Source organism: Oncorhynchus tshawytscha, linkage group LG13, assembly GCF_018296145.1.
Source record: "Oncorhynchus tshawytscha isolate Ot180627B linkage group LG13, Otsh_v2.0, whole genome shotgun sequence".
Lineage (NCBI taxonomy): Eukaryota > Metazoa > Chordata > Actinopteri > Salmoniformes > Salmonidae > Oncorhynchus > Oncorhynchus tshawytscha.
Window position 1 is genome coordinate 13,941,618 of NC_056441.1, and position 12,384 is coordinate 13,954,001.

Sequence of the window (12,384 nt, forward strand, 5' to 3'; positions counted from 1 at the left end):
CCAGTTATGTGTAACATTGATGTGTGTACCAGTTATGTGTAATGGGTATTGATGTGTGTACCAGTTATGTGTAATGGGTATTGATGTGTGTACCAGTTCTGTGTAATGGGTATTGATGTGTGTACCAGTTATGTATAATGGGTATTGATGTGTGTACCAGTTCTGTGTAATGGGTATTGATGTGTGTACCAGTTATGTGTGATGGGTATTGATGTGTGTACCAGTTATGTGTAATGGGTATTGATGTGTGTACCAGTTATGTGTAATGGGTATTGATGTGTGTACCAGTTCTGTGTAATGGGTATTGATGTGTGTACCAGTTATGTGTAATGGGTATTGATGTGTGTACCAGTTATGTATAATGGGTATTGATGTGTGTACCAGTTATGTGTGATGGGTATTGATGTGTGTACCAGTTATGTGTAATGGGTATTGATGTGTGTACCAGTTATGTGTAATGGGTATTGATGTGTGTACCAGTTCTGTGTAATGGGTATTGATGTGTGTACCAGTTATGTGTAATGGGTATTGATGTGTGTACCAGTTCTGTGTGATGGGTATTGATGTGTGTACCAGTTATGTATAATGGGTATTGATGTGTGTACCAGTTATGTGTGATGGGTATTGATGTGTGTACCAGTTCTGTGTGATGGGTATTGATGTGTGTACCAGTTATGTATAATGGGTATTGATGTGTGTACCAGTTATGTGTGATGGGTATTGATGTGTGTACCAGTTATGTGTAATGGGTATTGATGTGTGTACCAGTTATGTGTAATGGGTATTGATGTGTGTACCAGTTATGTGTAATGGGTATTGATGTGTGTACCAGTTATGTGTAATGGGTATTGATGTGTGTACCAGTTATGTGTAATGGGTATTGATGTGTGTACCAGTTATGTGTAATGGGTATTGATGTGTGTACCAGTTATGTGTAATGGGTATTGATGTGTGTACCAGTTATGTGTAATGGGTATTGATGTGTGTACCAGTTATGTGTAATGGGTATTGATGTGTGTACCAGTTATGTGTAATGGGTATTGATGTGTGTACCAGTTCTGTGTAATGGGTATTGATGTGTGTACCAGTTATGTGTAATGGGTATTGATGTGTGTACCAGTTCTGTGTAATGGGTATTGATGTGTGTACCAGTTCTGTGTGATGGGTATTGATGTGTGTACCAGTTCTGTGTGATGGGTATTGATGTGTGTACCAGTTATGTGTAATGGGTATTGATGTGTGTACCAGTTATGTGTAATGGGTATTGATGTGTGTACCAGTTATGTGTAATGGGTATTGATGTGTGTACCAGTTATGTGTAATGGGTATTGATGTGTGTACCAGTTCTGTGTAATGGGTATTGATGTGTGTACCAGTTCTGTGTGATGGGTATTGATGTGTGTACCAGTTATGTGTGATGGGTATTGATGTGTGTACCAGTTATGTGTAATGGGTATTGATGTGTGTACCAGTTATGTGTAATGGGTATTGATGTGTGTACCAGTTCTGTGTAATGGGTATTGATGTGTGTACCAGTTATGTGTAATGGGTATTGATGTGTGTACCAGTTATGTATAATGGGTATTGATGTGTGTACCAGTTATGTGTGATGGGTATTGATGTGTGTACCAGTTATGTGTAATGGGTATTGATGTGTGTACCAGTTCTGTGTAATGGGTATTGATGTGTGTACCAGTTATGTGTAATGGGTATTGATGTGTGTACCAGTTCTGTGTGATGGGTATTGATGTGTGTACCAGTTATGTATAATGGGTATTGATGTGTGTACCAGTTATGTGTGATGGGTATTGATGTGTGTACCAGTTCTGTGTGATGGGTATTGATGTGTGTACCAGTTATGTATAATGGGTATTGATGTGTGTACCAGTTATGTGTGATGGGTATTGATGTGTGTACCAGTTATGTGTAATGGGTATTGATGTGTGTACCAGTTATGTGTAATGGGTATTGATGTGTGTACCAGTTATGTGTAATGGGTATTGATGTGTGTACCAGTTATGTGTAATGGGTATTGATGTGTGTACCAGTTATGTGTAATGGGTATTGATGTGTGTACCAGTTATGTGTAATGGGTATTGATGTGTGTACCAGTTATGTATAATGGGTATTGATGTGTGTACCAGTTATGTGTAATGGGTATTGATGTGTGTACCAGTTATGTGTAATGGGTATTGATGTGTGTACCAGTTATGTGTAATGGGTATTGATGTGTGTACCAGTTCTGTGTAATGGGTATTGATGTGTGTACCAGTTATGTATAATGGGTATTGATGTGTGTACCAGTTATGTATAATGGGTATTGATGTGTGTACCAGTTATGTGTAATGGGTATTGATGTGTGTACCCGTTCTGTGTAATGGGTATTGATGTGTGTACCAGTTCTGTGTAATGGGTATTGATGTGTGTACCCGTTCTGTGTAATGGGTATTGATGTGTGTACCCGTTCTGTGTAATGGGTATTGATGTGTGTACCAGTTATGTATAATGGGTATTGATGTGTGTACCAGTTATGTGTAATGGGTATTGATGTGTGTACCCGTTCTGTGTGATGGGTATTGATGTGTGTACCAGTTATGTGTAATGGGTATTGATGTGTGTACCAGTTCTGTGTGATGGGTATTGATGTGTGTACCAGTTCTGTGTGATGGGTATTGATGTGTGTACCAGTTATGTGTGATGGGTGTGGGTGCCTGAAGCCTGCATACAGTGACCATGCATGGTGAGTCAGATGGGATAATGTAACTCATGTTTCCCAGAAGGACTTTACCACAAACTGAGAAAGGAGTAATTTGTGTTGAGAGATGATGTTAAAATGCCACTTTCAAAAATGTAATGTATTTTTAGAAGGACTTAAAAGGATGCACCAGCTGTGTACTAACATTACAGGGAATATATAAACAGTAAGGTCCTCAGTAAGTCATAAAACAGAAGTTACTCTCTGTGTGTATGTTAAAATTGCATTAGAAGTAACCACTATCATCACAATCCTACCTTTAATTTTTCCACAATATATCTTATAATATCACAATTTATATCAGGAGGAGGAATGGACTTGTTTTTATTCATATTTTAATTGTGATTTAATTTGACCTGTGATTTTAGTATTTTTGTTTTGATTTGACCTAAAATCTAGATGGGGGGGACTGTACAAGAAAACAACAGGAATGTTTAAAAAGTGACCTGTTTGACATGGTAGTTTGTTGCTAATGCTGACAAGACATTGTCTCCACGATATTTGGTAATATACTGATATCTCCACGATCAGACCTGGGATTAAATACTCTTTCAGGTATTTAAATACTTTTCAATACATTTAAAAAAACTATTCAGATAACCTTTATTTGAAATAACAAGTAGTTGAATGTTGGAATGTATCTGGAAATACACTTAATCAAATACATTTATCCCAAGCATTTGAAAATAGTATTTGAAATACATTTTTGGAAATACTTTCAAATACAATTTGGTTGACTATTTTTTATTATTTGTATTTTTTTTTTTACAAATAACCAATCCAATATTCCTATAAAAGTACTTGTTTTGGGCTGTGCATTTGAAAATACTCAAATACATTTAAAAAAAAAACAGATCTGTCCACGATATATCATGAAATATCGTAATATCACGATATTTCCAAGACATTTTGTGATATCACGATATCTCCATGATATATCATATAATTTCCAATAAAACCATAATATCCTCCCTCACCTCTGAGAACCTCTGAACGTCCTGTGTGAGGGTCCCCACGCGGCTCCAGTTGTAGAAGTTGAGAAACTTGACCACTGCTGGGTTCACAGCGTTGTCCGACGGAACCGTCCGGAAAAAGTTGGGGTACTTCTTCTTGTCGGCCAGAACAGGAGTTGTTGCCGCAAAGGAGAGCTGGAAAGAAGAGGACAGACATAGAATGTTAAATATCTGACCAGTAAACGCTGGCTGAATTCTAACTGATCCTGGTGTTTCTGCTAATAGGAGTTCAAGCCTGGAGATCTGAAGCTTTAGACAGAGGCCTTCGATGGCCACACACACACGCACGCACGCACGCGCACGCACGCACACACACACACGCACACACACGCACGGACCCTGGGAGTCAGTCCAGTCTGTAGGTGTGAGTAAATCAACAGTCTGATAGGTCAGTGTGGAAACATCAGGCAAGGTCACAGCTTCAGAGTGCCCATAATAACAGTAGCTGTAAAAGTTTGGTGGGAGTGAAAGCTGTGATGGATGACCTTAACTGAATGTGTGTATGTGTGCACAAGTGTGCATATGCAAAGACGTGTGCATGTGTGTGTATTCATGAGATGCGTGTGTATTCACTCTGAGCTCAAGCGTTCCTTGGATTCTGATTGGTTCTGCTTTCACTCGTTTTATTTTCCTAGAAAATTAGATTAAAATGTGCTGAAACTCAAACATGAAAAATTACACCATAAACAGGTTTAAATCAATTCAGGGTCCAAAAAAAGAGATGAACTTTAAAAGAGATGAACTTTTTCTGGACATTACTGCTTTCAAGATTTGAAACAGCAAGGACTGCATTTTTTGTTGTTGTAGCAACTACCAAACACATACATTAGCTCTGAACACCTTGGGTGAACGCGCAGACATTTACTGCTATAGAATGTCCAGCATTTTCACACATTTCAATGTGTTTTCCTTTTGACCAACAGTGGGCTAACAGTATCTCCTAGTGTCTATCCATACACTACTGTGGATGTGATAGGTCGTCTGGTGAGACAGAGAGAGAGAGAGAGAGAGGACAAAGACAGAGACAGCAAGAGATAACGTGAGAAAGAGAGAGATAGAGCGATAGAGACTAGTCATTTGGACAGTACTTGTTATGTAACACTCCCAAGCTTCAGCACCGGCACACCAATCTAATCTTATGATCACACTGTCACTGACTGCAGTAGGCACATACTGGCATCGTGTGACTGGGGACATCTAAAGACAATGCTCCATACACAGTCAGTGGACAATATGAAGGATCTGATTCAAAGCCATAAAGCTAAGTCAACAAATGTCATCCCCAGTCATCAATCTCTGGGTCCATTGAAAACATTCTAGGGATCTATAGAATTCAAAGAATCTGTCATTTGATAGAACACTCGATTACTGAGAGAGAGCATGATAAGATTACCGAGTGATGGATCAATGGACTGACCTCAGATCTCTCTTTCTCTCTCCTTCCAACCCTCCCTCCTTCAAACAGACCCAAACACACACATACCTTTAATTTCCATACAAATAAACTCTCTCTCTCTCTGTCTCTACCACCTTCCCAACAATAGACGCTCATTATCTCTGAGGGAAAATCGGTGTAATTAATTTCTGCCTCCCGATCGTGACTTGCAGGTGTGTACAGCCAGCGAACACGAAAATAGAATGACAAAGACTGGAAAAATGGCATGATCTTGACAATGACTTCTTGGCAAAGTTAAAACTAGAATATGGATAAGTTCTGGTGAAATTGGCACCTTACAGTTTGACAAAGTATGTATTGTGTAGCTGTTATAAAGGCTTTGTGAAACCATACATAAAGGGGGGTGACAGTTAAGTGTTACCAGTCAAATCACAGGAAGCTAACGTTGAATGGGAGACTTAGAATGTTAGCTTTGCAGACATTTAGCTTAGTCTTGCCTTGCGGACTATACTCCACTCCAAGTTTATGATGAACTTCACCAACGGCATGGAGCTGAAACCAGGCTTTGTGGAATCTGGCTCAGACTACATCGATTGTACCGATGTTTGTTATCTGTAGTTGCGTGCCTTTCTTTGTTTGCTGAAATCCATACTTTTTCAATAAACACCACCGACTGTTTCCTTGTTGAGATTCAATTGGCACACACACATTTGCGCTGAGTTGCCATCTTATATCAACAGTAATGAGCAAACAGTTGTTGGTTGTATTTGATTAACATTTATTGAAAATGTTGTCTGTTAAGTCCTGCCACATCCGGAATGGTTGCCACTGTGCGAAGTTAACTCTGTTACATTAGCATGTTTAGCTAGATGTGAGAAGTTAACTCTGTTACATTAGCATGTTTAGCTAAATGTGAGAAGTTAACTCTGTTACATTAGCATGTTTAGCTAGATGTGAGAAGTTAACTCTGGAATATTAGCATGTTAGCATGTTGGGGCGGCAGGTAGCCTAGTGGTTAGAGCGTTGGGCCAGTAACAGAAAGGTTGGTGGATCGAATCCCTGAGCTGACAAGGTAAAAATCTGTTGTTCTGCCCCTGAACAAGGCAGTTAACCCACTGTTCCTAGGCTGTCATTGTAAATACAAATGTGTTCTTAACTGACTTGCCTAGTTAAATTAAAAATGTATAGCTAGATGTGACAAGCTAACTCTGGAACATTAGCATGTTTAGCTAGTTGAGAGAAGTTAACATTAGCATGTTTAGCTAAGAGAAGATAACTTTGTTACATTTGCTGAGTCCTGTCACATCCAGAATTGTTGCCTCCGTTACATTAGCATGTTTAGCTGGTTGAGAGAAGATAACTCTGTTTAATTATCATATTTAGCTAGCTGAGAGAAGATAACTCTGTCCCATTAACATGTTTAGCTAGCTGAGAGATGTGTTACATTAGCAGGTTTAGCTAGCTGAGAGAAGATAACTCTGTTCCATTAGCATGTTTAACTAGCTGAGAGAAGTTAACTGTGTTCCATTAGCTAACAGTTTCAATTCACTAACACTCCAATTTCAATTCGTGCCATCTCTAATAAAATGAATAACTGATATGAATCAACACAGGGTTAATTACTGAGCAGAGAGAGATTAAGCAGACACACTGATAGAGATAAAAAGGAGGCTATTATCATTCTGATTGAGGCTAAGAGTGTGTGAGTGCGTGCGTGCGTGCGTGCGTGTGTGTGTGTGTGCGTGCACATTGCTTGGAAGCATGTTTAATATTAGAGAAGCCAACCACTCTGGGGCTAAGTGTGATCTTTAAAAGCCAGTCGAAACCAATCAAGAATAATGTTTTCCCTATTTTCAAACAGACAGGTTCTCATATTCTCACAACTCATATCGATGTCAAACAGTACTTACAGTGAGTAGATCATTTTTGGGAAAACTTTTGCTTAATGCATTTGATTAAGCTAGCTTTCATGTTAATTATTTTCACAATGCTCAGAATACATTATACCTTGTACTCCTTAAAGTAAACCTTGTAACTGGAGACTGATACAATACATACATTGAGTCAATGTAAGTCAAACACTTCCCAACAACCCTCAGCAAACCTCCAACAAACCTCCATCTCGACCATGCCACACTATTCTCCCCTCTAGAACCCATTTAATTTGGGCGCCCTGTTGTTTCCCAAACCATCCGGGAGGACCTTGGAACAACACACGGATTACAACTGTCAATTAAGGAGAGAAGAAACCCTTTATTTCAGTACCAGTGCTAAATCCAAAATCACCAAAAGTCTTAAAGGGCTTTACTGGGTCTTTCCACTGTAGTTTTAATCTGCATTTAGCTACGGCTGTTTGCTACACCCACACCGGGAGAAGCTCCAATGGGTCTCCAATGTGAGCCAGTGATTTTTAGCCCAAACAGGGAGATTGGGTTGAAGCCTCCTGTGACAGCCCATGGAGAAAGGGGGTGGGGGGAAGGGGGTCAGGAGACATGGAGTTGTAATGATATACCTTGATTAAACTACAAGAAAATCAGATATGACACTGTAAGGGCTCGATTAGAACCTGCATAAGGGTAATAACGTAGTACTGTAGGTACAGTAGTTCTCCCCATGGTCAAATAAAACCACAGAATGATATTGGGTGCTATAAAATTACTACTACTATGACTAATACGACTACTACTACAACTACTATTACTACTATAACTAGTAATACTACTACAACTACTAGTACTACTACAACTAGTAATACTACTACAACTAGTAATACTACTACAACTAGTAATACTACTACAACTACTAGTACTACTAAAACTAGTAATAATACTACAACTATTATTACAACTACAGTAATACTACTACAACTAGTATTACTACCACAGTAATACTACTACAACTAATATTACTACTACAACTAATACTACAACTACTACTATTACAACAACCGTAATACTACTAGAAGTACAAATAATAAAGAAATTGAGTTCATAGTTCTATGGGTTCATTTAATTTCCACCCTGAGAGCCCATGGCAATAATCATCCCGGCAGCATGATTTTTGAAACAAATTGTTGGCTATTGTTCTTTTTCACATGGGTCATGCACAGAGGTGTGACGCTAGGACCCCAGGTCAATTCTCCATGTTAGATTTAGGTCCATGAGGCATGTGGGTATACATGTAGGTCACTAGAGAACATATATTGCTTGATTGGAGCTAACAAGTTGTTACGGTTTTCTAGGTGTGAAGGAGAGTCGGACCAAAATGCAGCGTGTAGATTGCGATCCATGTTTAATGAACAAACGTAAAACACGAATCAATAACAAACACTACAAAACAAAGAACTTAACTAAAACCGAAACAGCCTATACTTGTGTAAACTAACACTGAGACAGGAACAACGACACATAGGACAATCACCCACGACAAACTCAAAGAATATGGCTGCCTAAATATGGTTCCCAATCAGAGACAATGATAAACACCTGCCTCTGATTGAGAACCACTCCAGACAGCCATAGACTTTGCTAGATAACCCCACTAGCTACAAACCCAATACATACACACCAAAACCCCAAGACAAAACACACCACAATACAAAAACCCCATGCCACACCCTGGCCTGACCCAATACATTAAGAAAAACACAAAATACTTAGACCAGGGCGTGACACAAGTCAAGGTAGCCCTTCTGTCTCCAAATTAATCTGAACCACCAAGCTACCAATGGTGCAGAGGGTTTGGTGAGAAAGACATCACGTGAAATGATCTCAAATACAGCTTACAAAATGGGTTAGTATTTTGATAAATACAGTAGAGTGCCTTAAAATAGCGCTATGATATCACACATCTCGGAGTGCTGTCTTACATAAGGAGATTTAAAAAGGTCTATTCAAATGTAATGGACCTCTCTGGCACACTGCACTAACGTGCTCACACACACACGTACAGACACACATGCGCACACGCGAGTACACACGCACGGAGGATTGCCACTCTCAGCAGGCAGAGCCAAATGGACAACCTGTGTTTCCACTCTCCTCTCCATCAGGCTCCCAGTGCCAATGTTAATTAAAGCTGTAGAGATGGGGCCCGTCTGAGACTCCCCACCCACAGCAAGGTCACCGAGCCTTTGGTAATGAGGCTTCCACTCAAATGGCACCCTATTCCGTATATAGAGCACTACTTTGGACCGGGGCCCATAGTGCACTATGTAGGGAATAAGGTGCAATTTGGAACCGCGTCAGAGGCTGGCGATTCTTGGAACCACGGTAGTAGTACAGCATTATGTCGTTGAGAATATCTGCTTAAATTACTTACTGATAAGATGGCTGAGGGAAATCTACTGAGACATGCAATTATAAATACAATGTTATCCATCTTTTTATTTTGAGTGAATATAAAGCCTGTTTGCTGTCCGTCTTTCTTCCATTTTGACTTCTTCACTTCACTTATTTAGCAGTTGAAATCAAACTAGTGATGTCTACAGGAGAGAGAGAACGAGAGAGAAGAAGAGAGAAGAAGAGAGGATGGTAAAAATAATGAAAGAAAGCATATAGAAGAGAGAAAGAAAGCATTAAAGATTGAGGGTCATATACTGTATAGAAAGAGAGAGAGCGCGAGCAAAGATTTTTTTTAAATGGAGCCAGGCATAGAGATAAATTGATGGTCCATTGCAGATTCTCAGAACAAGGCTGTGCAATCCAGTTTCCGAGCTGGTCACGGGTGCACCTCAGCCACGCTCAAGGTACTAAACGATATCATAACTGCCATCGATAAAAGACAGTACTGTGCAGCCGTCTTCATCGACCTGGCCAAGGCGTTCGACTGTCAACCACCACATTCTTATTGCCAGACTCAACAGCCTTGGTTTCTCAAATGACTGCCTCACCTGGTTCACCAACTACTTCTCAGATAGAGTTCAGTGTGTCAAACCGGAGGGCCTCTATGGGGGTACCACAGGGTTCAATTCTTGGTCCGACTCTGTTCTCTATATACATCAATGATGTCGCTCTTGCTGTCGGTGATTCCTTGATCCACCTCTACGCAGACGACACTATTCTGTATACATCTGGCCCTTCTTTGGACACTGTGTTAACAAACCTCCAAACGAGCTTCAATGCCATACAACACTTATTCCGTGGCCTCCAACTGCTCTTAAATGCTAGTAAACAAAATGCATGCTCTTCAACCAAATACGTGGACAACTACAAATACATAGGTGTCTGGCTAGACTGTAAACTCTCCTTCCAGACTCATATTAAGCTTCTTCAATCCAAAATTAAATTTAGAATCGGCTTCCTATTTCGCATCAAAGCCTCCTTCACTCACGCTGCCAAACATACCCTCGTAAAACTGACTATCCTACTGATCCTCGACTACGGCGATGAAATTTACAAAATAGCTTCCAACACTCTACTCAGCAAACTGGATGCAGTCTATCACAGTGCCATCTGTTTTGTCACCAAAGACCCATATACTGTACCACCCACCACTGCGACATGTATGCTCTCATTAGCTGGTCCTCGCTACATATTCGTCGCCAAACCCACTGGCTCCAGGTCATCTATAAGTCTTTGCTCGGTAAAGCTCTGCCTTATCTCAGTTCACTGGTCACCAAAACAACACCCACCCATAGCACGCGCTCCAGCAGGTATAACTCCCTGGTCATCCCCAAAGCCAACACCTCGTTTGGCCGCCTTTCCTTCCAGGGAGGGGGAAACAAAAAATGTGTTGCTATTGGCAGAGAGGTTTAGAACTCTATTTTATTGGTCTATTAACTAATTTAGCACCTGGTGATTTCAACAGTTTGCCAAAACTCCATCCCATCAAAGCAGGCTGAAATTTCAGACAGTCTTTTCAAATAGCTCTTACACTAAAAGGGCATTATCATAATTTTCACAATTTCACAGTATTATTCCAACTTCATAGTGTGGAAATATACATATAAAACATAGGAACATCATGTTTTGACTGCACATTGCCATTAAAAGACAATGTATTTTATCTGACAGTGTTTGCATTAATGCTAAGATACTGCAGGTGTTTTGTAAATAGAAATAACTAGATAAGGCCTATGAAAAACTTGTCTCGGGGGGGGTTACTGCATAACAGTAGATCACATTTACATATTAAAGCAGAGTAGTTTGCAACCTCTGAAAAGTACCTGGCTATATTTGAGTGTTTTTAGGCTTGGGAAAAGATCAGGCATGAATTAAGAGGCGGTGGACTCAGCAACGTTTGGGACTCAACAACGTTTGGGACTCAGCAACATTTGGGACTCAACAACATTTGGGACTCAACAATGTTTGGGACTCAACAACGTTTGGGACTCAGCAACGTTTGGGACTCAACAACGTTTGGGACTCAGCAACATTTGGGACTCAACAACGTTTGGGACTCAGCAACGTTTGGGACTCAGCAACGTTTGGGACTCAACAACGTTTGGGACTCAGCAATATTTGAGACTCAACAACATTTGAGACTCAGCAATATTTGAGACTCAGCAATATTTGAGACTCAACAACATTTGAGACTCAGCAATATTTGCTATTACAAGCAGTTAATAGGGGGGAGTCTAAAGATACAGGAGCCTGTAGGAGCCATGGAGCAATGCTGGAAGGCATGACGTGTTAGTCACTGCTACTGTTACAGGTGTGTGGTTACAGTTCTCTCTCTCTCTCTCTGTGTGTGTGTGTGTGTGTGTGTGTGTGTGTGTGTGTGTGTGTGTGTGTGTGTGTGTGTGTGTGTGTGTGTGTGGCTATTGGCCAGGCGTGAAGCAGCAAGGCTTTATGGGATATCGATAGGACATGATTAGTGGGTCGGCCTGAGGTCAGGCAGATTGATGAATGAGCCGTGAATACCCACCCCACCCCACCCTGAACCTAAACATTATCCCAACTGGGGTTGCAAAGGGAGGGTATATTACTGGTACATTTCTAAGTTTACCAGTAAACTACCAGAATTTTGGTAACTTTCAAGTTAGATTATATATATTTTTTTGCATGACATCTACTGGCCTTTTTGGGTACTTCAGATTATCACAGATGTCTAATTATTTCTGTCCATTTTACCTTATCACGTGTAAAATATATAAAATAATCAAATAAGATAAAAACTCTAATAACAAAACATTTAAAAAGATGATTAAAAAAAATAAATAAAAAAAATAATAGAATGACAAAGCTGTAAAACATTATCCTAAATATAAACTATCATAG

At 40.0% G+C, this 12,384-nt stretch overlaps 1 protein-coding gene across 1 annotated transcript in view; it reads right to left on the reverse strand.

Moving 5' to 3' along the window:
- Positions 1-12,384, reverse strand: part of gabbr2 (gamma-aminobutyric acid (GABA) B receptor, 2) — a 395,696-nt gene that overhangs the window by 153,009 nt on the left and 230,303 nt on the right. Inside the window, exon 3 of the mRNA XM_042295213.1 lies at positions 3,733-3,903. Within this exon, the coding sequence (XP_042151147.1) occupies positions 3,733-3,903 (171 nt within the window). The remainder of the gene's footprint in view (positions 1-3,732; positions 3,904-12,384) is intronic.